Genomic DNA, 27798 nt, shown 5'->3' on the forward strand with positions numbered 1-27798 from the left:
CAACAGAATGTATTATCAGTGTGTGGCATAACGAAAAAGCAATGCAATACAATATTACTCTTGGCATTCCTGTCATAATTAACAAATAAAATGACTTTTAAATTGTAATTATAGTGGGATAATCCTGACTGTGCTATGTTGTCCTGTCAGATTAGCACATACGACACAACTTTCAAAATATAAATCGTAAATATCCTTTTACAAAATGAATAGTCATATCTAGCAAAACTTAAAGATGATTCTGATTTGTGATTGTGGTTGCTAAACAAAGGAAAAATAAACCGAGATATATATTCCAAAGTAATTTAATGACAAAATAAAACACAGCCATAATACAAAGACAGAACCATGAAAACTTTGTGAACTCAAAATATGTACAACACAATTATCAGTAGATGTGAAAAAGATATAATTCTTCACTTATGCTACATAATCATTTTATTATTTTTTCTCTTTCATAGTTAGGTCTACAACTGTAATGTAAACGATAATTAATTTTACTCATAATTACTTTAAAAAACCTTAAATGCTAAAAATACTGATATTGTGCTATCAAAATTACCAGCACATTCATTTGACAATTCAAGTTATCTTCATAACAAAAACAACCTTTGCTCATAAACAAATTATACCAGAGGAAATTTTGAGTAAATAAGTCAATAGTATGCAAGATTTAAACGTAACTTTCTAATCATTCAGTCCACCCATAAACATGATCATTCTATATTCTCTTCCAATAACCACACCTAATTCACTAATAAACCCATACTCTCCATATCAACCACATGTGTAGTTTGGAGGCCTTGTTAACTTATGCTAATAAGAAATGGATTAATCTTCCTCATCCAAAAAAATCTGGTGGACTCTTGACTACACACACTGAAGTTACTAAATTTTGGCTGTGACAATAGCAAAACTGTCATGGAGATCACGGCAACTACTACCAGAGACGCTCATTGTTGTTGCCCTTGAAGGGCTTGTAGCTTTTGGTGCCGGTGGAAGATGTGGCTGCGAATCATCTCTTTGCGGTTGGCACGATAAGGGCAGTATGGACAAGAAAATGGTTTTTCACCAGTATGAGTCCGCATATGGCGCCTGAGCAGCCACTCCCACCGGAACTTGTGGCCGCAGATATAACACTGGGCCTCCTTTGAGTGTTTCTGCTGGGGCACCTGCGGAAGTTGTTGCCCACTCAGCAGCAACTCATTCATGGCAATCTGTGTGAGGAAAGCACACCATCAGTAACCCAAAGAGTAATATCCAACTAGCAGCACCAATGATATAACTTGCATAAAGCACGATTCAGGAAACATGAAAAATACAACCTAACAAGGATGAGCAATGATCGTCTGAGGACTCCCTTCTGCAAGTCACCAAAGAAATACCTAACAGAAGCTGTTAAAAAACCAAGCACAGTATATAGTATATATACAAAATTTCTTTTTCCAAAAGATAAATGAATGTATGAAGAAAATGTATACAAAAACCAGAAACTAAGTTACTTTCCTGAGAGTCAGTTCCTTTTTCCAAAGAGTGTATTGTATTTTCAAACACTGTAAACCAGTATCTCTGGTAAAATTATCATTGATCTTCACAGTATACACTATGCAGGCATCCCATACGAGAAAGTTAACACTGAAATGTCATCTACAGACATTTGTGGCTATTTGGCAACATTCCAGAGCTAAGGAGTAGCCCAGTTTTACTTAGCTCTTCTGGAAAACTGCAAGGTAATCACAGCCTTGGAACTATTTGAGGAACCATGTCATTAACAAGGCATAACTTATGGTTTAGGGCGTTGTATCTGATCCGGGTGCAGGGCCAGTATATGCTTCGTTACGTCAAACTTTTGAGCAGCAGCATAAGGGCAGTATGGACAGCTGTAGGGTCTCTCGCCTGTGTGTATCCGAATGTGGCGCTGTAGTAGGCAAGGCCACCGGAAGACCTTTCCACAGAAGATGCAGCGAGGACCACCACCCACATAACTTCCTCTGCTGGACTCGCTAGCACTGCCCTGTAGGGAACACGAGTGTCAATGAGGAGTGAGACAGCAGCCCCAACTCATGTTTGTCCACAAGCAGATATATCGACTGGCCTTTAACCACTGCACCTAAAAAAGACTTTTAAAGCCTCCAATTCTCAAAGCCACCAGGAAAACGGTGTAAAATAGCCTCAAGTAAACATGATGGAATCTATACCTTGCCCCTTTATTTCTTGTCAACCAAATCTATAATCTGCCACTTTTCTCAGTTTTTTAAGGCTACTGTCATATCACTGATTTATAAAGGTTTACCATATAAAATTAGTCCATTCAATGAGCAGCACAAAAAAGGAAAGAAAAAAAAAAAGACCACTTATCACATCTTAAAAATGCAAGGTTCAAATGTGGAATTTAAAGAGAAAAAAATAAACTCAATTAGACAGTGCTGACAATGGGAGGATGCAAGTGTCACATGTCCAGGCACAGTGCTGATAGCAAGGGAGTCAGAAGATAATAAACTCCACTGCAATTCAGTAGTTCTATATCAAACAATACCTTAAAGTTAGACAATAAAAATCATCACCAACAACTTTATACAATATCAATCAATTTGAAAATTCTTCAAACACATTGAACTTTGAATTCTTTTCTTAAATAATCCAAGGAAAATAAGTCTTCTCCCTCATGATGATGCAACTCTGCACACTACATGATATAGTGTTTATGATAGAATTAAAAGCTCTGACCTCAATAAGGGTCATGCTACAGCAGGAATTTTAAGTACATGCAATTCATTTATTTTAATGATGTATACTATATCAATCAAACTGGATCATTGGTTTTGAGAAAAAAAAGGAAAACATTTTATCAAATTTATGAGGAGAGTGCTAGACATTCCTACAGATTCACAATTATTTCAAGAACATTACCATTCATGAATAATCCAATTCAAATAACATGGCTACTACACATGTGGATACCCCAACGACAACTGATAATACTAAAAGCAAAACACAATTCTCAACATGGCTATTTCGTCATCAGCAAACAAAAAAAGTGCTGTATTGTTGAGGACCTTCTCTTACCCAAAAAACCCACCTTATCCTATTCCCATGTGGAATGAAGCCCTAGGGCTGCAATAGCTCCATAAAAAGGGTCCTTTTGTTGAACAGAAAATAATAACTAACAATAATAATAATAATAACAAAAGTGCACTCTATAACTTTCTCATAAGAAATTAATTCTACAAATCATAGATAGCTGAATCATTGTGGTATCAAGGTCACAGGTTAATCAGTACGGATTTTGCATGTTTTGAAAGTTGCTTTGGGGTAACTTAGGAACATATTCCATTTTCAATATACAGCAGAACACAAAAGTTGCAAAAATGCTCGGCATTACCAGGTTGAGCATAAAATTTGGTGAACATCACAAAGCATCTCAAATAGTGAAGACCATTAGATGGAAGAAATCCTCTTTATATGGTGGCTACCATGACAATCATAGGACAATCTCACTCAAATAGAATTTGATCTAGCACTTTCCTCTCTGTCAACATGCAACCTTGAATATGGTAACATAAACTTTTGGCATCTTTCTCAATTTATTCATCAATATCTGTCCATGCCAAACAAGCTCATACCAAGAGAAGGGTAGGTCTAATTCTCAAAACTTGTATCAAATGTATGCAGCCTCTCATCTATCTTAAACTTATGTTGAACATGCCAAGTGAAAACAATGCTCCCATACTACTATATACCATGTCCTAATTATTCACGGTGCACACTATGTTGAATGTCTCACACAGCAAGTACAAGTTCACCTTCAGCAAGACTGTAACATCATCTAAGTTACATCTCATTGACAAACATCTAATAAAAGAGAAAATAATAATAATAATAATAATAATAATAATAATAATAATAAACAACTATTATCATAATAACAAGACTAATAATTTTAAACTTCCATGGGAGCTAAAGTGAGTCAAAAAGTAGGTGAGGAGGTGAAGATCTTTGGTACACTGAGGAATGTGTGGAAAGAGAGGTCATGATCTAGGATAACAAAGATGGGCATGTGTGAAGTGAGAGTAGTCCCAATGGGGTTGTATGGATGTGAGGCATCGGGTACAGATGAGAATGTACAGGAGAAAGTGACTGTGTCGGAAATGAAATGCCTGAGGACAATATGTAATGGGGAAGAAGGGTGACTGACTAATAAATGATGGAATAAAAAAAGAGGTGTATTCCTGGGAAATTATATGGGAGGGTATTGATTGAGAGGGTGAAGGCATGTACAGAGCATCAGATTGGGGAAGAGCAGTGTGGTTTCAGAAGTGGTAGAGGATGTGTGGATCAGGTGTTTGCTTTGAAGAATGTATGTGGGAAATACTTAGAAAAGCAAATGGATTTGCATGTAGCTTTTATGAATCTGGAGAAGGCATATGATAGAGTTGATAGAGATGCTCTGCAGAAGGTATTAAGAATATATAGCGTGGGAGGCAAGTTGTTAGAAGCAGTGAAAAGTTTTTATCAAGGATGTAAGGCATGTGTACGTGAAGGAAGAGAGGAAAGTGATTGGTTCTCAGTGAATGTTGGTTTGTGGCAGGGGTGGGTGATGTATCCATGGTTGTTTAATTTGCTCATGGATGGGGTTGTTAGGGAGGTGAATGCAAGAGTTTTGGAAAGAGGGGCAAGTATGCAGTCTGTTGTGGATGAGAGAGCTTGGGAAGTGAGTCAGTTGTTGTTCGCTGATGATATAGCGCTGGTGGCTGATTTGTGTGAGAAACTGCAGAAGCTGGTGACTGAGTTTGGTAAAGTGTGTGAGAGAAGAAAGCTGAGAGTAAATGTGAATAAGAGCAAGGTTATTAGGAACAGTAGGGTTGAGGGACAAGTCAATTGGGAGGTAAGTTTAAATGGAGAAAAACTGGAGGAAGTGAAGTGTTTTAGATATCTGGGAGTGGATTTGGAAGCGGATGGAACCATGGAAATGGAAGTGAATCATAGGGTGGGGGAGGGGGCGAAAGTTCTGGGAGCGTTGAAGAATGTGTGGAAGTCGAGAACATTATCTAGGAAAGCAAAAATGGCTATGTTTGAAGGAATAGTGGTTCCAACAATGTTATATGGATGCAAGGTGTGGGCTATAGATTGAGTTGTGCGGAGGAGGGTGGATGTGCTGGAAATGAGATGTTTGAGGTCAATATGTGGTGTGAGGTGGTTTGATCGAGTAAGTAATGAAAGGGTAAGAGATGAATGGTAATAAAAAGAGTGTGGTTGAGAGAGCAGAAGAGGGTGTTTTGAAATGGTTTAGTCACATGGAGAGAATGAGTGAGGAAAGATTGACAAAGAGGTGGAGGGAACGAGGAGAAGTGGGAGACCAAACTGGAGATGGAAAGATGGAGTGAAAAAGATTTTGAGCAATCAGGGCCTGAACATACAGGAGGGTGAAAGGCGTGCAAGGAATAGAGTGAATTGGAACAATGTGGTATACTGGGGTTGATGTGCTGTCAATGGATTGAACTAGGGCATGTGAAACATCTGGGGTAAACCATGGAAAGTTTTGTAGGGCCTGGATGTGGAAAGGGAGCTGTGGTTTCGGTGCATTACATGACAGCTAAAAATTGAGTGTGAACAAATGTGGCCTTTGTTGTCTTTTCTTAGCACTACCTCGCATGCACATGGCGGGGAGGGGGGGGTACCATTTCATGTGTGGCGGGGTATTCACCATTTCCTGCATTAGCAGGTGGTGTAAGGAACATATGACTGAGCCTTTGAGGGGAAAAATTCTCACTTGGCCCCTCCATCTCTGTTCCCTCTTGTGGAAAAGTAAAACTGGAGGGGAGGATTTCTATCCCTGGGATAGGGGGAAAGAATACTTCCCACATATTCCTGCACAGTCACAGACGACGAATAAAAGGGGTGGGAGCTGTGGGCTGGTAATTCTCCCCTCCAGTTTGTATTTTCCAAATGAAGTAACAGAGAAGGGGGCCAAGTGAGGATTTTCACTTGAAGGTTCAGTCCTCTGTCCTCGAAGCTACGTCACTAATGCAGGAAATGGTGAATATGTATGAAAAAAATATATACATAATAGTGTGGCCTTAGTATAGCAACATCTCACAGACTTAAATTCAGCAGTGTCCAATAATAAGGGTGCAGTTTCTTAGAATGATACAATGGCTTCTCAACAGCAAAAGATTAAAAAGAAAACCACATCTTTAGTTTCCATTTGGAATATTTCTTTTCTGATATTAATGATATATTTCATGATATCTTAAGGGTTTTCATTCAAGATACCTTTGATTATATTGCCAAGCTAAATAATAAATTTTTACCCAACTGCACCGAGAAAATCAATTTTAGTCATAATGATCCTGCTGATGCTCACCTTTTAAGGAATGCTTAGTATTCAAGTAATATTCTCAATGTATAGTATAAGTGAGAATTACAGGACTAGAAAAAATTAGAGGCAAATCTATACTTGTATGGAAAGTTAGGGAAGGCTTTCATACGTACTTTTGGTTTTGAAAAGTGTTTCCCACATTTGCCCACATAGGTATAACCCTCCTAGCCATCAAGTCTGGAAAGGTCTTCTTAGCTCCTGTTGATTTTTAAAAGCATTTCCCTTACCTTTTGCAGTACCCCCACGTTCTTTTTTTTTTTCTTAAACCAATACAGCCCTCACTACCATCGGGTTTGGTAAAGCTTTCATAGTTTTTTCTCTATGTCACCTTACATCTTCCCAGATCATTAGAGCCTTCCCCACTACACTTAAGCAAGACTTTCAAGAGGAAAATTGATGATAAAAAATGTAACCCTCTTATAACTGTTTCGATGACACATTTAATGATGTTCTGCTATGATGACAAATCTCCAGAAAAGTGACCCTGTTGCTAAGCCAGAGTACCTGGCAGATCTAGAGAGAGACACATGGATAAACAGATATACAGATACAGATGACAGATGAAGACACAGATCTGAAGGATACTTAGATAGAAACATACAAACAGTAATTCCTCCAGCTATAAAAGGAAACTATCTTTTGCAGCATCTTGTATCTTAACATCTGGTCATGCTAAACCTCACAGTATTTATTCATCCTCTCACCTCATTCACTCATTGATATAAAACACACACAAGGTGACAAATCTTCAGTTGTAAACATAAAAGGTGTTGATATTTGCGATACATCATTTTCCGGATTATTTTACCCTAACTCTCCCCATCCATAATGATATAACTTCCATTACTTTAAATAAAATAAAATTAATTTCTTTGTTCTACTCTTCTTCCATTCTGAAACAATTTCCTATTATACAAGCACAGGATAACTTCCAAAATTTTGTCATAGTATTTACAGCAAATAAATCACTTTCTTTTATGTGTGAAAATGCTTGTAATGCTCCTATCAGGTCAATGCTTACAGTGTGAGGTACACTGACCATATTTTGATGACAACAGGTCTACATACAATCAGATTTGTATCCATCAACAAGCTAATCTGCATAAGTATCATGCATATTTTGATGACAACAGGTCTAAATACAATCAGATTTGTATCCATCAACAAGCTAATCTGCATAAGTATCATGCATATTTTGATGACAACAGGTCTACATACAATCAGATTTGTATCCATCAACAAGCTAATCTGCATAAGTATCATGCATATTTTGATGACAACAGGTCTAAATACAATCAGATTTGTATCCATCAACAAGCTAATCTGCATAAGTATCATGCATATTTTGATGACAACAGGTCTACATACAATCAGATTTGTATCCATCAACAAGCTAATCTGCATAAGTATCATGCATATTTTGATGACAACAGGTCTACATACAATCAGATTTGTATCCATCAACAAGCTAATCTGCATAAGTATCATGCATATTTTGATGACAACAGGTCTAAATACAATCAGATTTGTATCCATCAACAAGCTAATCTGCATAAGTATCATGCATATTTTGATGACAACAGGTCTACATACAATCAGATTTGTATCCATCAACAAGCTAATCTGCATAAGTATCATGCATATTTTGATGACAACAGGTCTAAATACAATCAGATTTGTATCCATCAACAAGCTAATCTGCATAAGTATCATGCATATTTTGATGACAACAGGTCTAAATACAATCAGATTTGTATCCATCAACAAGCTAATCTGCATAAGTATCATGCATATTTTGATGACAACAGGTCTACATACAATCAGATTTGTATCCATCAACAAGCTAATCTGCATAAGTATCATGCATATTTTGATGACAACAGGTCTACATACAATCAGATTTGTATCCATCAACAAGCTAATCTGCATAAGTATCATGCATATTTTGATGACAACAGGTCTAAATACAATCAGATTTGTATCCATCAACAAGCTAATCTGCATAAGTATCATGCATATTTTGATGACAACAGGTCTACATACAATCAGATTTGTATCCATCAACAAGCTAATCTGCATAAGTATCATGCATATTTTGATGACAACAGGTCTACATACAATCAGATTTGTATCCATCAACAAGCTAATCTGCATAAGTATCATGCATATTTTGATGACAACAGGTCTACATACAATCAGATTTGTATCCATCAACAAGCTAATCTGCATAAGTATCATGCATATTTTGATGACAACAGGTCTACATACAATCAGATTTGTATCCATCAACAAGCTAATCTGCATAAGTATCATGCATATTTTGATGACAACAGGTCTAAATACAATCAGATTTGTATCCATCAACAAGCTAATCTGCATAAGTATCATGCATATTTTGATGACAACAGGTCTACATACAATCAGATTTGTATCCATCAACAAGCTAATCTGCATAAGTATCATGCATATTTTGATGACAACAGGTCTACATACAATCAGATTTGTATCCATCAACAAGCTAATCTGCATAAGTATCATGCATATTTTGATGACAACAGGTCTACATACAATCAGATTTGTATCCATCAACAAGCTAATCTGCATAAGTATCATGCATATTTTGATGACAACAGGTCTAAATACAATCAGATTTGTATCCATCAACAAGCTAATCTGCATAAGTATCATGCATATTTTGATGACAACAGGTCTACATACAATCAGATTTGTATCCATCAACAAGCTAATCTGCATAAGTATCATGCATATTTTGATGACAACAGGTCTAAATACAATCAGATTTGTATCCATCAACAAGCTAATCTGCATAAGTATCATGCATATTTTGATGACAACAGGTCTAAATACAATCAGATTTGTATCCATCAACAAGCTAATCTGCATAAGTATCATGCATATTTTGATGACAACAGGTCTAAATACAATCAGATTTGTATCCATCAACAAGCTAATCTGCATAAGTATCATGCATATTTTGATGACAACAGGTCTAAATACAATCAGATTTGTATCCATCAACAAGCTAATCTGCATAAGTATCATGCATATTTTGATGACAACAGGTCTACATACAATCAGATTTGTATCCATCAACAAGCTAATCTGCATAAGTATCATGCATATTTTGATGACAACAGGTCTACATACAATCAGATTTGTATCCATCAACAAGCTAATCTGCATAAGTATCATGCATATTTTGATGACAACAGGTCTACATACAATCAGATTTGTATCCATCAACAAGCTAATCTGCATAAGTATCATGCATATTTTGATGACAACAGGTCTAAATACAATCAGATTTGTATCCATCAACAAGCTAATCTGCATAAGTATCATGCATATTTTGATGACAACAGGTCTACATACAATCAGATTTGTATCCATCAACAAGCTAATCTGCATAAGTATCATGCATATTTTGATGACAACAGGTCTAAATACAATCAGATTTGTATCCATCAACAAGCTAATCTGCATAAGTATCATGCATATTTTGATGACAACAGGTCTAAATACAATCAGATTTGTATCCATCAACAAGCTAATCTGCATAAGTATCATGCATATTTTGATGACAACAGGTCTACATACAATCAGATTTGTATCCATCAACAAGCTAATCTGCATAAGTATCATGCATATTTTGATGACAACAGGTCTACATACAATCAGATTTGTATCCATCAACAAGCTAATCTGCATAAGTATCATGCATATTTTGATGACAACAGGTCTAAATACAATCAGATTTGTATCCATCAACAAGCTAATCTGCATACGTATCATGCATATTTTGATGACAACAGGTCTAAATACAATCAGATTTGTATCCCATCAACAAGCTAATCTGCATAAGTATCATGCATATTTTGATGACAACAGGTCTACATACAATCAGATTTGTATCCATCAACAAGCTAATCTGCATAAGTATCATGCATATTTTGATGACAACAGGTCTAAATACAATCAGATTTGTATCCCATCAACAAGCTAATCTGCATAAGTATCATGCATATTTTGATGACAACAGGTCTACATACAATCAGATTTGTATCCCATCAACTAGAATAATATGTTTGCATCCCACATGCCAGTATAAATGAATTTCTGCTCTAAAAGGTGTTCTCACAACAGCTAGACAACACTTGGATCTTGCCTTTACCAGATATTTTGTGTACAACCACACACTTTAAAGAGAATCATTTAGGAAGGAGGCGACACATCTCAGCATGTGTTAAGTGTGGATGAGACTGGTATATTTTAAAAAAGAATGCCAACCAAGGCATTTGTCATCAAGAAAAAATACTGCTCGGGGTTAACAGACACCAAAGATCACTTGACACTTCTACTATGATGGAATGCTGAGGAAGACTTTAAGTATAACCAAGCCATTATTTATGTTTCATGCAGAAAAATCTCATGGCTATAAAAGGCTATGTGTAAAGTCTGTATCATCTGTATTTGACAACAGCTGCTAAACCACATAATTCAGAGGGTGACAAAGACCAAAAAAAAAATCACTCCAGCAGCACCCTAAGCCCTTATCTCCACCTTTTTAAAAGTGAGTATCCATTAAAATCTCCTCAGCATTACATCTCCTATAGCAACACCTGCTGAATCACCGTATTTCAAGGAGTGATGTTAAAAAGCCTAGTCCAACTTTCTCTGCCTCTCAGTAACCCTCACTCAACCCATAATACTATTGTCCATGAGCACCTCGCACCTTTACCATTGCATTTTTCAATAAGTATCCATTAAATTCCAACTGTATTACCTGTGACATGGCAACTATTGTTAAATCAGATAATTCATGCGGTGACATAGACAAGCCTAATTCACCTTCCTTTACTTCCAATACCCTCACTTCACTTCATCCCACTCCAAAAAGAACCTCCAGCCCTTACTACCATCTTCTTCCTAAAGTATCCATTAAATTCCAAATGCAATTTCTGTGGCAACAGGTGCCAAGTTGGAATATTCAAGGACTGATGTAGACAGTTCTTACTCCATCCTATTCCAATCCAGCAGCGGCACAAGTCCTCATAACTACCTTTTTCAATTCCTTTTCCCTAAATTCATACCAAACATTGTCTAAAGCACAACATGACATGGCATACTTAGTAGCATCAGGTTTAGTCTATCTGTAAAAGTTATGCTGAAAACCTTTTGCTCAGGAACATGACCTCCCTTTTAACGCAGGTTTCAATAGCACAACTCACAATGATTTTGATTTACAATGAGTTGTCCAGGAACATAACCCCATCACAAGTCAAGGTACTGGTGTATCAAAAATTAACTGTCATTACTGTAGTGTTTACCCACAAAAGTTTAATAAAAAAATTATTCAAAACTGTTAATTGCCAGAAAAAAGGTATACATGCTACATATAAAATGAAACGAAGGAATAATTTATCACAAAATATAATAAATAATGACTGCAGAAACTTACAAAATACATATACTCAAAACGGTTGTGAATAAAACTTGAAGTTTTCAAGTAAATGTGTTTATGGCTATATTCTAGTACTGTGCTGTTCACAACAGATCTATAATAGCTAAAGAACCTGAAATCTATAGCCTCTTAAAATCTTTACCACAAATTTCCTGAGGTTAGTCCTATTGCCAAGGAATCTCATAAGTCCTAAAGTATGGAGAAATTATAGCAATACATCCTCTGATTAAATCAAGACATACCTTTCAAATAAAAGAAGGAGTTCCCCTAAAAAAAGCTGTTTTATGGTGGTTGCTGATGGAAAACCATTCATAGAAATAAAATATTTCATCATTATGTACACATGAAAATGCTAATGTTCATATTGACAAAATATTACCAAGGCATTATTTGAAACCTATAAAAAATATTTACAATAACTGCTTCATCACCATGAGGTAGGCATCTTATGCACAGATCTAAGATGTCGCTTCAAAATTTCACGCTGATTGAAAGAAAGTGGACAGTGGGGACATTCATAAGGTCTTTCGCCAGTATGAGTCCTTTCATGACGAATAACTTTGGAAGGTGTAGCAAACCATTTGCCACAGAACTGACAAGCATACTGCTTTCTGCCATCAAGAAGCTGCTGATACTCAGAGGGATCCATTTGTTGTTGATCCTGTGGAAGTTGCTGCTGCTGTTGCTGACGGTTGAACGAGGAGGCCCCACTCCCTCCCTGACCACCACTACCACCACTCCCTGGGCTTACCTACAATAGAGAGAAATCAAAACAATGAGCAATTTCGCTGGCACTTGAATTTACTTCAGAATATTTTGATACTTATGACAAAGTTTTACCTAAGCTTTTTTTAAAACAAGTGCCTCACAGAATTCATAAAATGCAAACTATCCCAATACTTCATATTGCATTTCCACTTTATCAACACTCAATTGAGTGCTCTAAATACTAGTGGCTGTAGTGGTGGTGGTGGTAGTGGTGGTAAGAACCATATCATCACCTAGAAAATCCAAGTGAAAGAGAAAAGCTTTTCAAGTAGTAGTTGCAGCAAATTCTGGGTGTTTTATCTTGATGTGTCGATAAACATTGCCACTCTGGGCGCTACGGAAGGAGCAATGAGGGCAAGCAAATGGCTTCTCCCCTGTGTGTGTACGAAGGTGTCGCCCTAAGTCCACAGGACGCAGGAAGTAGCGGCCACACTGGGGACATGACTGACCACCCTCACCAACTGCACTCCTGCCCTGTAACACTCCTGAGAGTTGTGTGGTACGGCCAGGGGCAGGTGCCAAGCGTGTCAGCAGATGGGAAAGAGTGGCGTTGGACGGGGCCCCAGCCTGCAGGAAAGACAAGTCAGGCTTCAGCACCAATATCTAAACAGTTTTAAGCCATAACAGTAGAAGAAAATGGAACCCAAAGCTGTCGTCCTAATAAATTCATTAGGATCAGACCAGTGTATGTACTGAGACCCACCCTACAGTTACAAACACAGTTATCCCTACAGTGCAACACATACACTACACCTCACAGCTTGACGTTTGGTGGGGGAAGACGGTCAGGATGTCGAGCTTGCATGTGCTTGGTGACGTTCCCCTTCAGTGCAGCACGATATGGACAAAACATACAAGTAAACGGCCTCTCCCCTGTATGAGTGAGCAGATGCTTCTTCAGGTTATATGCTCGGTTGAAGAGTTTACCACAAATGTTGCATGGGTGCAACTGGGTGCCGCCCATTGGTCGTGGTAGACTTTCTTCCACAGGTACGCCCACATCCACCGCCCTAACCTGCCAAGGAACACTATGTCAGTTCCTACTCACACCTCGTAAATCACCTTTGCAATTGTGTGTCACATCTTTTTAAGGTTCAAATATCAAATTCCATTTTTCAGTAAATACCAAAGGTAATATATACATATATGGAATCTAATGTGCTGGGGCCCATCTTTGATGTGAAAAATACAATTAGAAATTATCTGAAGCTTTATGTACACAGATAGACAAGCCCATGCCTATCAGGAGACATTAGTTTGATGGGGATGTGGTCTATAAAAAGACCAATTTAATAACCTATACTTAGCCTAAAAAGGCTTTTTCACATATAACAGGGTTTAAAAATGTGTCAAAAATGAAACACATTTAACATTTGGAAAAGTATTTCAAGTCAACTGGAAAAATAACTCTGAAGACGATATTTGTGTGCATCACCCAATTTTCTGATTTTTAACACTTTTCATTATCAATTCAAAAATAAGAAAAAGAGGAAAACAAAAATGGGAGGAATACAAAGAGTAGGAGAGCAAAGAGTAAAACAATAAGGAAAAGAGAGAAGACATACAGAGGAAGAAGGATATTAAGGTATAGTAGACCCTGAAAGAGAAGGAAAAGGACATTAAAAAGAATGATAAATAAAAATACTGAGAACAAAAGAGGAGGAGAGAAAAATGGAGGATAGCATGGAGGTTGTGGAGGACAGCAGAGGAAGAGGAGGAAAAGAAAAACATGAAGAAGGAAACTAAAAAGAGGAAGAAGATATGGAAAAAAGAGGACACTAAGAAGAAGGAGAGTGATAACAAAAGTAAAGAACTTGGAGGTTCATGAAGATGGGGCAGCACAAAGGATAGGGGAGATGTGAAGAAGGGTAATGCTGGGAAGGACAACATAAACAGAACTTGGAGAAGGAGAAAGCAGCATAAAAGAAAACTAGCATGACACATCAAGAACAATGATGAAAATAAGAGAATGGCATATGAAAAAGCAATAGACATGAAGGACTGAAGAAGGAAATGGAGGAAGAGTCATCCCAGTTCTATGAAGAGAAGTAGTAAAATATATACAAAAGTATCTCTATCCTTCAGGGTCTACACTTCACTGAACAATCTTACAAATGACAATATTCATCACCGTTTTTGACAACAAATTTCCTTTTAATTCTTACTACTGACAAAGTAACTTTTCTTAATACAAAATTAATACACACACACACACACACACACACATATATATATATATATAATATATATATATATACACACAAGCTCTCTTCTTATGACCTATGCAACTTACAACCATTCATACATACAACCAAAAAAAATATAAATAAAATAATAAAAATTATGAAACATGAACTACAGACTCTTAAATAAAACATGAAAAGAATTTACAGAATCATATTATAAAGCTGGTTAACAAAAAACGAGATAATCATGATAGAAAGTGAGTAGGATAACAGAATGCTGTACAGGTATATGAATTTTACATCTGACTTACATCTATTCCAAGATCCGACAAGTCGGTCAGAACATAACTCGCATGTATGTCAGGAGGGACTAAGGGTGAAAGAATACTTCCCATATATTCCCGTAAAAGGCGACTAAAAGGGAAAGGAGCAGGGGGCTGGAAATCCTTTCCTCCAGTTTTTACTTTTCCAAAAGAAGGAACAGAGAAGGGGCCAAGTGAGGAGTTCCCTCTTGGGCTCAGTCCTCTGTTCTTAACACTACCTTGCTAATGCAGGAAATGGCGAATATGTATGAGGGGAAAAAACTATATAAATATACGTGTTGCAAGAGGTCATGGAGACACACATGATCTAGTGTATGCATAAAACAACAGTAAATGAAAACACAATAAGTTCCCAAATGCACTTTTGTGTATTGATCACATCATCAGGAGGAGACAGAAGAATGAGATAGAAGACCTACAACAGTCAGTTGATATACAAGAAATGTGACCTTCCTTTGTCTGTTCCTGGTGCTACCTTGCAAACGCAGGAAATGGCAATCAAGTAAGAATATATATAAACATGTACACACACACACCAATCAGTGTTACTAAGACTCCATTTACTCAAAGTTACCTTGCAAATGAAAAGTCAACTTTGGCAAAACTGTATCACTGGGAGTACAGTCTCATTAAAGAACTTCCCACTCACAGGAATATATATTTCCTTGCTACTGAAGGTAGCAAGGCCTTGGGTTGCAAGAGCCTCTAGAAAGATCCTGTGTAACACCAGGATTCTTTCACCAGAATTGGTCTGCGGTAATCATTAATATAATACAATTAATATACCTCCAACCCCAAGTATAAATAGAAAACTCCCTGCTTCATACTTCAACAACCTATGCTCATGGATCCTACCTACCAACAAACACAACTCTGATAAAACATATAAAGTACATACTAAAATGACCCAGCATGCACTAGACAACCGCTCTCCGAACTAAGACTTAAACATCACCCTACCCATTTGAAATCACATTCCATAGACTTATGTAAGTTACACTTTTCTATCTATGCTCTGACAACCATCCACCTCTACAACATTACAAACACTAATTCAAAATATATCCAAGTTCCCTCATGGCCAACACTCAACTTATATACTGAGGTCAACATACCTCCAAGTTCCCTCATGGCCAACCCTAAACTTCCATGCTGAGTAGACAGCACTTGCTCCTAAATTGTCCTGTGCTCAACACACACATTCAATACACTCCTTGAAGCATGATCCTTTCTGGTGGACAAGGCTGGCTTCTTTACCACTGTGGGAGCTCTACAGGAGGGTTATCTGGATAGTAACGGTAAAAGTGCAAATGTAAACACTAAGCCTGCTGGTGTTACATCATGAATGAGATATCATCATCACAGATGTATCATTAGAAATACATGGAAAAGATTCCAGTACAGTCCTGTCATGGATCTTCTAATTCTAAAGAAGGCTGCTATTTCCCTTCTTTAGAATGAAGCCTCAACACAGTAGGAGCTCCAAAAATGGGTTCCTAAGCTGTATGATTAAATCATACAAGTGTGGAAGGAGAGAGCATTACATTGGAGAGCAAAAATGGGTATGTTTAAGGGAATAGTAGTTCCAACAATGATATATGGTTGCGAGGCATGGGCTATAGATAGGGTTGTATGGAAGAGGGTGGATGTGTTGGAAATGAAATATTTGAGGACAATATGTGGTTTGATTTAGTAAGTAATGAAAGGGTAAGAGAGATGTGTGGTAATAAAAAGTATGTGGTTAAGAGAACAGAAGAGGGTGTTTTGAAATGATTTGGGCATATGGAGAGAATGAGTGAGGAAAGATCGGCAAAGAGGATATATGTGTCAGAGGTGGAGGAAACAAAGAGAAGTGGGAGACCAAATTGGAGGTGGAAGGATGGAGTGAAAAAGATTTTGAGCGATCGGGGCCTGAACATACAGAAGGGTAACAGGCGTGCAAGGAATAGAGTGAATTGGAATGATGTGGTATACAGGGGTCGAAGTGCTGTCAAAGTAATGAACCAGGGCATGTGAAGCATCTAGGGTAAATCATAGAAAGGTCTGTGGGTCCTGGATGTGGATAGGGAGCTGTGGCTTTGGTGCATTATACACGACAGTTAGAGACTGAGTGTGAACAAATGTGGCCCTTTTTGTCTGTTTTCCTGGTGCTACCTCGCTGAAGTGTTTTTTTTCTTCTTTTTTTGCTACTTCCTGTGTGGCTGGGTAGTGACAGGAATGGACAAAGGCAAGCAAGTGTGTGTGTATATATATATGTCTGTGTATGTATACATATGTATACATTGAAATGTATATGTATGTATATATGCATGTATGGAGTTTATGTACATACATCTGTATGTGGGTGGGTTGGGCCATTCCTCATCTGTTTCCTTATGCTACCTCGCTGTTGTGGGAGACGGCGATTATAATAAAAAAATTATATAATAATAATAATAATTTTTTTTTCATACTATTCGCCATTTCCCATGTTAGCGAGGTAGCGTTAAGAACAGAGGACTGAGCCTTTGAGGGAAATCCTCACTTAGTCCCCTTCTCTGTTCCTTCTTTTGGAAAATCAAAAATGAGAGGGGAGGATTTCCAGCCTCCCGCTCCCTCCCCTTCTAGTCGCCTTCTACGACACGCAGGGAATACATGGAAAGTATTCTTTCTCCCCTATCTCAAGGGATATATACACATATATATACCCTGGGTATAAGGAAGAAAAAACACTTCCTATGTATTCCTTATGTGTTGTAGAAGGCGACTAAAGAAGGTGGGGTAAGAGAGCTGCTAACCTCCCCTTCTTGTATTTTCATTTCTAAAAGCCGGAATGGAAATATCTAAGAAAAGAAAGCTCATTCTCTTAAAAGGCTCAGGCCGTGGTATCTGAAAGTGTGTGGATGTAAACATGATGAGAAGAAGAGAGAGATAGTATTATGCTTGAGGAAAAGAACCTGGATGTTCTGACTATGAGTGAAACAAAGCTCATGGGTAAAGGGGAAGAACAGTTTGGGAACGTCATGTGAAGTACAGTCAGGAGCTAGTGCAAGGGGATAGAGTTAAGGAAGAGCTAGGACTTCTACTGATGGACTTATAGGTAATAAGTATGTGTGAAAAAGTGTAAGGAAATGAGCTCAAGAATGAAGTGGACAAAAGTGAAAGTGCATTAAAAGAAGCATGGCTATAATTGCTTATGCAACTGGTCATAAGAGGTTTGAATGTTTAGGAGAAATGAGTGAGAGTGTCAAGAGTTTTGATGTGAGAGATAGGGTATTAATGATGGGTGATTTGAATGGGAAAAAGGGTAACGGGGGCAACTGATGGTATAATTTGGGGACATAGGGGTATTCAGTTATGCAAATGAAAATGATGAACGGCTTGTGGACCTGAGTTCTTAAAAAGGGTTCATGATTGGGTATACTTGGATTAAAAGGAGGGATTCACATAAGCATGCATAAGTGAGTAGGAAAAACGGTTAGTAGGCATTACTGCATCATGTACTAACTGACAAGTGTGCAAAGAGAGACTCTTTGATGTGAATGTGCCGAGAGGGGCAGCTGGTGGGATGTCAGATCATTACTTTATTGGAGCATGGGTGAAAATTTGTAGAGGTTTTCAGAAAAGAGGAAATGATATGGGTGAGAAGAGAGTGGTGAAATTCAGAGCTTGGAAAAGAAGCTTGAGTGAAGAGATGCAGGACAAATTGGATGTGGAACGACAAAAGGTAAATGAAGCCACTAGAGTGGCTGACGAATGGGAGCTATTCAGGGAAGCTGTGCAGGCATGTGGGAGAGATGTGTGTGACATGTGAGAAGTGGATGGTGGGCAAGTGAGAAAGGGTAGTGAGTGGAGTGATGACAAAGTTGCTAGTGAAAGAGAAAACAGTGTGCAAGGGCATTACTTGAAGGAAAGGAGTGCAGGTGATTGAAATATGTATAAGAAAAAGAGGCAAGATTTCAAAAGGATGGTACAGGGGCTGAAAAAGAAGGCAAATGAATAGAGGTGGGAAGCATCAGTAGACCTCAGGTTAATAGTGAAGAAAAATGAGAGAACAAATGGGAACTTTGGTTAAAAGGGCAAATGGGAAAGTGGTAACAAGCAAAGATGAGTTATAAGGAGATGGAGTGAGTAGTTTAAAATACTACTGCACGTGTCTGATGATAGGGGGACAGATGTGGGGATTTTGGGTCAAGGAGATGTAGTGGAGATGTAGTAGATAGTTAATAGCATATTGTGTACAGTGCCAATGAAGGGCGATGGATACACGTTTGAATTACTAAGGGAGTAAGTTTGTTGAGTGCACCTGGTAAGTTGTATGGGAAAGTGGTGAATGGGAAGGTGATGGCTTACACAGAGTATCAGACTGGAAAGGAACAATGTGGTTTCTGGAGTAGTAGAGGATTTCTGGATCAGGTGTTTGCTTTGAAGAATTTGTGTGAGAAATATTGAGAAACAAAAGGACTTGTGAACTCTTGCTTATTAATCTGGAGAAAGCATTTGATAAGGATGAAAAACATGCTTTGTGGAAGGTGTTATGAATATATAATGTAAAAGGAAAGCTATTAGAAGCAGTGAGAAGTTTTCATCGAGAGAGTAAGGCATGTGCATAAGTAATAGAGATGATGAGTGGTTCCAAGTGAAGATGGGTCTGAAGCAAGGATGTAAGATGTCATCATAGCTGTTTAATTTGTTTATGCATGGGATGGTGAGAGAGGTATGCAGTTTGTAGGAGGTTAGAGGGCCAGAGGAAATGAGTCAGTTCATGTCTGCTGATATGGCACTGGTGGTGGAGAGAAACAGCAGAAGTTGGTTTCTGAGTTGGGGAGAAATGTGTGACAAGAGAAATTTGAGAATAGATATAAATAAAAACCAAATCATTAGATTTACCAGTGCAGAGAGACATGTTAGTTGGGGTGTGAGTTTGAATGAAGAAAACTTGGAGAAAGAGAAGCATTTTAGATATCTGAGAGAGAATATGGCAGCTAATAAAACCATGGACCCAGAGGTGAGTCATAGCATGGGTGAAGAGACAGAAGTTCTGAGAGCCCTTTGGAATGTGTGAACAGGGAGGTCACTATTTGGGAGGGCAAGAATGGTAGTTTGAAGGTACAGTAATAAAAGAATGTTATATGGGTAGATGGTATGGGCTATAGATGAGGATGTATGGAAGAGGGTGAATGTGTTGGATATGAGATGTTCAAGGAAAATATGTGGTGTGAGGAGGGTTGATCAAGTAACTAATGAACAGATAAGAGACGGGTGTGGTATTATGAAGAGTACGGTTGAAAAGAGCTGAAAAGGGTGCCCTAAAATGGCTTAGATTTCAAGAGAGAATGAGAGAGGAGAGATTTACAAAGATGCATGTGTCACAAATTAAGGGGACAGGAAGGGGAAGACCATATTGAAGAGGGAAAGACAGACTGAAAAATATAAGTCTAATAATGTAATCAATAAGAATGTTAAAAGAGCAGAGATGAGACAAGACTTAAAGAGGGGCTATAACTGTGGAAACTACACAAAACTCAACCATATCTATGGTAACATAAATTAGAAAATGAAGTTCAGTAGCCAGGAGCCTGGGCACTGTGTTGAAAGGTTCTGTGAATTTACAGATGGAAGGATAAGAAAGAGGGAGGAATAGCTCAATAAAAGATGTCAGAAGTGAAGGAGCTTGAAGATTTGCAGTGATGAAGATGTAGGCAGTACTCCAACCACCAGCATTTGCAAGGTACAATAGAGCAAGGAAAGAGTACACCATGATAAGAAAGTAGGAACAAAGAAACGTGTATATGAATTTTCAACACAGGTTAGAAGAAATAAAAAATATTTCCTCAAATTCAGCAGGAGTAAATTGTCAGTTAAAGAGTAGTCAATCAGGATAAGGGATTCTAAGGGAGGAGTTGTCAGGAACTGAATCATAAGTTCAAAAGTATTTTCACAGTGAAGGATACTATAGTCTTTGCAACAACAAAATGGATTGACAGGGCATCTTCAAAAGCACAGAGACATCTAGAAAAGACATCAACAAAATGCTTAAGGGTCTTGATCCATAGAAAAGGCTCCTGGTTCAGATGAAATTTCATAGGTGCTGAAGATAAGTGCAGATACACTTAACAAACCTCTTGAAATACCTTTCAAGATGTCACTGGCGACAGGCAAAGTGACAAGCATGTGGAAAAGGGCAAATATCATACCTATTTATGAGAAAGGAGACTAGGAAGAGGTGCTGAACTACAGACCAATCTCAGTGATGAGTATGGTCTGTAAGGCACTGTGCTGGAAAAGATCACCTGAAAGCATATGGATGACTTCCTGCAGAGGAGAAATTACCCAAGTGAGAGACAACATGATTTCATGGAGAAGGAGGTCATGCATTACAAACCTCTTAGATTTCTACACGAGAGTGAGTTCAGTAGTGAATAAAAGAGAGGGCTAGGTGGATCTTTTGTATTTGGACTGCGAACAAGCTTCTGACACTACCAATGGGGGCTGATTAAGAAGCTGGATCACCCTGCAGGGATAGGGAAGAGACTCCTTTAATGGGTAAAAGGCTATTTTCATGGAATGAAACAAAGGAAGCATGCCAAGGGAACCTTCTTAACGAGGCAGAGAGCTCTAATGGAGTGCCACAGTTTTCTTTTCTGGAACCGTTACTCTTCCTTATCTATACATATGATTTAATAGAAGGTACGGACTCCTACCAGAACATGTCTGCTAATGATGCAAAGTACTTGAGGAAAGTGAGAAACAAAGAGGAGAGAAACAACTGACAAAGGATTAAGACAGACTACAAAAGTTGGATGATGAAGATCAACCCAAGTTAATGTAAAGCAATGAGGGGGGGGATCACACTGTGAGAAGGCATAAATATGAATATCATCTAGAGTGAAATAAATGGCAGAAATCTCTTTGTGAAAGAAAATAGGGAGCTGACATCCTCCCTAATCTTTTGCCCTAGTCCTACAGCAGGAGAAAAGTTATAGAGACCAACTGTCCGCTGACAAATAGTAGAAATGCAAACAAATACAAGGATCTGAAAATATTCAGTAAGTTGTTCACAACCTACACAAGCCAAAAACAAGAAGATATTCCTCAAATTTAAGAGGCACAAAGAGCTAAAAAAAAAAAAAGTAGGACCAGAGAAGAGCAACAAAGATGGTACTAGAATTGAGAGATCTGAATTACAGGGAAAAGCTAGAGGCCATAAATTTGCCCACCATGAAAGAAAAAAGAGTGCGGGATGATCTGATCACAACCTTTAAGTTTTTAAAACAGTGACGATGTAAAAAAAATCAACAGTTCTTCATGATATGTAGGGATAAAATAACCAGAAGATATAACATGACACTGAGCAAGAAACTTGTTAAAAAAAAAGATATGAAGCACTTTTACAGAGTAGTATGAGTGGTTGATGAATGGAACAAAATGAATGTAGACATGGAAAATGCAGACAGCGTACAGAAATTCAAAAAGTTATTTGATAGTAGAGAATGTTCAAGAGATGAGGCCAAACTACAGTACAAATAGGTAATAACACATATTCACACATATATAATGCAGTGCAATGCAAAATGAGAAGATGGTTCCTTAGGCTGTTTTTAATCATTCTTCATATAAAATTAATCTAGTTACAGAAAAATTAGGTGAGCATCATTAAAGCACATTGCACTCAAAACTGGTAAGAAGTGAAAGAGGTAAGTAGACAAAGGATTTCATTTTCTCTTTTATCTTCCTAAATAAGCTAGAATGCTTAATGTTTGGGGTAGCAAACTCTCCCTACAAATCTTGGAAGCAACTTTATTTTTTTCTTCCTTATGAAACCTACAGTGGTGCATAAAAAAAGCATAAGTATTTACAACAGCACAATAAGAGTAAAGGTAATGTAGCAGTGGGGACATACTAAATCAACATAACAGCAAAACCTCACTGATTTACTCCTTGGTTTACAAATGAACCAAGCAAGTTGAATGAAAAAGATAGCATGGATGATACTGGTAGTCTAATACAGGATATGCCAGCTGAAATATTGACTTGTGAAAGGAAATGGCGTAACTGAAAATGGACCTGGAATAAAATTGAGAATATGGCAACATTGGTATGATGAATAAAAGTAGTAAGGGATATGATTTTGAAAAATCTTAAAAGGGTAAATAGCATAAAAAAGGGAAACCAACTAAAGTACATATGGAAACTAAAAAAAAAGATATTGGGAAAATTATTGATTACAGTGGAACAGTAGGATGAGGGGAAATTAATGATATTAGAATATTGTATGCCTATTCACTAGCATAAAAATTCCTAAATGGAAGAATTGTGAGGGACTACTTTACATAACCAAAGAATGAAGTCTACCATGCAAAGAGTCTGTGGCAAAGTGGCAAGGAGAGCTACAAAGTCAGATTACGAAAAGTAAGCCTTTCTACTTGCATTTCTAGTCCCAGACCATCTACATTAAATAATATAATATATATATATATATATATATATATATATATATATATATATATATATATATTATATATATATTCTCACCATCATATGACAGGTAAGCTTGCACAGGCACACTAAAATTCTCTCTTGACAGAAACATCAATCACTATCTTTGTCTTATAAAACATGAATCTGCAACAATTATATCCACTAATGCACCTATCCATGCATCCTTTCACCAAAGTTGTCATCTGGGATCCCAAACTTTATATTTATATATATATATCTTTCTTTCATACTATTCGCCATTTCCCGCATTAGCGAGGTAGCGATAAGAACAGAGGACTGGGCCTTTGAGGGAATATCCTTACTTGGCCCCCTTCTCTGTTCCTTCTTTTGGAAAATTAAAAAAAAATGAGAGAGGAGGATTTCCAGCCCCCCGCTCCCTTCCCTTTTAGTCGCCTTCTATGACACACAGGGAATACGTGGGAAGTATTCTTTCTCCCCTATCCCCAGGGATAATATATATATATACTCATCACTCTTTCCTAACCATTCATTCATGTCATCCAATCCTCACTGTTACTACCCTTCAGCCACTTCCTTATCTCCACTTTCTTGTTCTCTCTCCAGAGAATTCTTAACCTCTTCTCCTTCATCATTAAATGGTATGTGAACAACTATTACAGTCATTTCAATCCTATCACATCTATATATCTAAGTGTTTATAAGTTATACTTGAAAGAAATGCAAATGAGTTTCTACAGAGAAGTTAAGGGAGAATTGAAAATATTCTGGAAAGAGGTAAATAAAAGTGGAAGAGAGGTAAGGAGCAAGCGAATATTACGCAGTGACAAGGGAAGAGTCTGTTCAAGATGGGAAAAGTATTTCAAAGAGCTGATTGAATATGATTATGAAAGAGATGTGTATACTGGTACAGTTGGATTATAGGAAGGAAAGGATAATATAAAGGATAAAATTAGGGAGACAAACTAGGCTATTAAAGATTGGAAAGTGTGACTGCACAGATGGAAAGGTGAGCAAGATGGTTAAGACTGGAGGTAAACTGCGCTGGAAAGTGCGTAAAAAAAGCATTTAAAAATGGGTCAGGCGCCAAATGACTGGATGATAAGTAGTAATTGTTCCACTGTATAAAGGAAACAGAAGTAACAGTGGCTGTAAGAACTGCACGTCCTTAGCATAGTTGGCAAGGTGTAAAGTTGGATAATGACTGATAGCCTTAAAAGAATTAGAGAACAAGGTGGATTTTGCAAGTGAAGAGGGCATGTTCGTCAGATTTTGCACTTAAGAGTAAGTTGTGGTATGAATGAACAGTTCGAAATAAATGATGGGGTTCACCAAAATGTTGTGGTGTTACTATAGTTATTTAAAAATGAGATGAGAATGAAGTGAGGTGGTTGTGGAGTATTTCTCCATCATGAAGAACCAGACTGGAAATCACTGCAGTAGCTATAAGCAGATGATGCTGTCCTATAAGCTAAGTCAGAGGAAGAACATCACAGAATGGAGGGCTGTTTTTGTGGTGTATACAGGAGAAGAATGTTGCAAGTGCATGTGAATAAAGTGAGATGCTAGCTTTTGAGAGAAACAGGAAACGAGCTGATATTGTGGATGAGTTTAAATGTTTACAAGTACTGTCCAATAAGAACAGCAATGGTAAAGCTGAAGCAGAAAGAAGACTTATGCAGGGGAGGAAAATTTACGAGATGCACTGTAAGCTCCAGTAAATGGAAGAATTCAAAAGCTGAGAATGCATGAAGCTTACATGAAGTACTTGGGCCAGTTCTGATTTATGGATAGGAAATCCAAATCTATATGTTAGGAGAGGTAAAAAGTTACAACAACAGAGATGGGTAACTTGTGCAGTATACATCAGCTAGAATTCAGGGATAGATAGAATAAAGCATGAAGGTGTGTGGTGAAAAACATATAAAAAGGCACCTAGATGAAACTCAATTAGGATGGTATGGTCTAGGGTATATGGCTGGTGACAGGTTGATCATGAAGATATATAGCAGTAAAGTACAAAGAGGAAAGGTAGGCAGCAAAAGAGAAGGAAAGATGCAGAGACAATTCATATGGGTTGGGGATATTTCAGAGGGAGATGTCAGAGGAATGACTAGCGATCACATACAGCAGAAGCATTTTGTGTATGGAGAGGGCGTGAATGGACTGGTATCATTTAATGATTCTACTTGAGTGTGCAAGGTGAAAGTGTGGAAGTCTATCTTTTACTTAAAACACTGTTCAGGATGTGTATGAGTGATTTTGGAAGCTGAAAGCACTGACCCATGCCATGAAAACAGAAATGGTATTAATGATTATGGATAAAGAGAAACAGAATTATACATCTTGAGTTCATACAAACACCCAATCAACCCACTCATCCCTTATCATAATTGCCACACCTTCCTATGCACAGCCTTCTGTAGCATCCAATAATTTTATAAAACCCTTCACTTCATTCCATTTAAATGTTCCACAAAATGAGTTCTTCTGGGAAAAAGGCTAATACATAACTAACTTTATTTATAGGCAAAATAGTGATCTAACATCCATGGGTTTTCATTTAACAAATCTAACATTCTGGAATCACCTTTTCAAACAGTATTACCAACTTTATCCTCTTGCATTCATCATCTTTTCCTCTCACACTCCATTCATCCGTTTGAATCTCCTCCTTGTCAAATATGGCTGTGAGCAAACCAACTGAATCAGAGGTCACATGCATATTTTGTGGAAATCAAGTTGCAGTACCAGATTCTCCATTCCCCATCCCTCAAGGTAGGGACACTCAGATGCTTCTGTAGACTTGCTACCCTGCCTACCCGAAGCATATTCTCTCTTTTGATTAAATGGCACTCCTTGGGGACTGGGGCAATATGAATAAGTGATGAAAAGTCCTAAGTCAATGAAAACTTTATGACAATCATGGTCTATCGATAAACACAATTCAGAACACTGTCAGACCAATCCTACCAAAAAGTTCACTCGATTTTGGCCACAATCGTGGTTTTCACGCCAACCTAAACCATCAGGTGTTCATGATCCTTTTCCAAAGAAAGTAAATCATTGCATTTCTGTAACTGATTTTCAATTTATTACTGAGTATTAATTCAGTATCATCTTCAGTTATCATATTACACTGATTCATATTTCAGGGTAGCTGGTCCTTCCCTAAGAAACTGGGTATCCTTTCTTTTGCCAGCCTTCTAAACTGGGGGTGACAACCAGAGGCTGGTTAACATCTATTCCCTTCAAAATTGTGAGCAATAATGGATGTTCACAGAATGCTGGAAATCACTTCTAAAACATCAACGTTTTTTAATAACAACCATTACTGTACTTGAGCAATAATACAATACTGAAAGTGGAACACGTTCCTTCAAATAGCATTCTCTTACACAAAATCTGCAAAAGTCACTTACTTCCTCTATAGTTTGGCTTGAAAATTAACTTAATATTAATTTCAGGAATGATCCAATTGCAATTTTTGAGACATGAAACTGGGTAAAAAAATCTAACAACTATGTTTCCTTTATTTAGCCATGATATAAAAACAAAATTACAAGGATCCAAGAAGATACATTCTAAAATGTAACAGTATTCACTACCAGTAAGCTTCTCCGACACCAAACCCATGGTGTGCCTTCAAAATAATTCTAAATGAAAAGTTTTTGAGTTACAAGATTACAAACCTGAGTACTCATGTGTGATTAGCATCCATTGGGTTTGAGGAAATTTTGGAATATGAAATAAGCCAAAATATACATGTATAAAAAAATCATAATCAATTATAACACACATTTGTAATTCTGATGTCCATTTCCTTTTCTATCAGAGATAACTATAGAATTAATAAATTCAACAATGCAGTCACTTCCTTTATCACAAGACTTTCATACGGTGACTTTATATGGCTTGGCAGGATAACTTCTACTACCAAGCAGAAGTCACACCAGACAACATCTGAAGACATGGTGGATCCAAGTGTTAATCCTGAAGTGGATGCCACTTGCGCAGATGTAAGTGAAGAGTATCCTTGCGACTTGAACGGTAGTGACAATGGGGACAGGGCCATGGTTTCTCCCCAGTGTGGGTGAGGATGTGGTTCTCCAGGTGTTGTCTGCGGTTTTTTCCCGTAAAGACACGCTGGCACAAAGGGCACACCACAGAGGAAACCTTGTGGATGCCATCTCCTCCAAGCGTCATAGCAGCCCTCGTACC

The 27798-nt window shown here is 37.7% G+C and overlaps 1 protein-coding gene across 7 annotated transcripts in view; it reads right to left on the reverse strand.

The window, feature by feature from the left end:
* Nucleotides 1-289: 289 nt before the first annotated feature.
* Nucleotides 290-27798, reverse strand: part of LOC139754721 (uncharacterized) — a 201893-nt gene continuing 174384 nt past the window's right edge. Inside the window, exons 5-6 of one of the 7 annotated variants that reach the window (XM_071672331.1) lie at nt 12863-13196; nt 12477-12612 (exon numbers count right to left, since the gene is read on the reverse strand). In XM_071672331.1, coding sequence (XP_071528432.1) covers nt 12894-13196 — 303 coding nt within the window. In that variant the 3' untranslated portion in view covers nt 12477-12612; nt 12863-12893. The other 6 variants (XM_071672341.1, XM_071672342.1, XM_071672339.1 and 3 more) reach the window with 6 other exon arrangements.

The sequence above is a fragment of the Panulirus ornatus genome, chromosome 17 (assembly GCF_036320965.1).
Source record: "Panulirus ornatus isolate Po-2019 chromosome 17, ASM3632096v1, whole genome shotgun sequence".
Taxonomy (NCBI): Eukaryota; Metazoa; Arthropoda; class Malacostraca; order Decapoda; family Palinuridae; genus Panulirus; species Panulirus ornatus.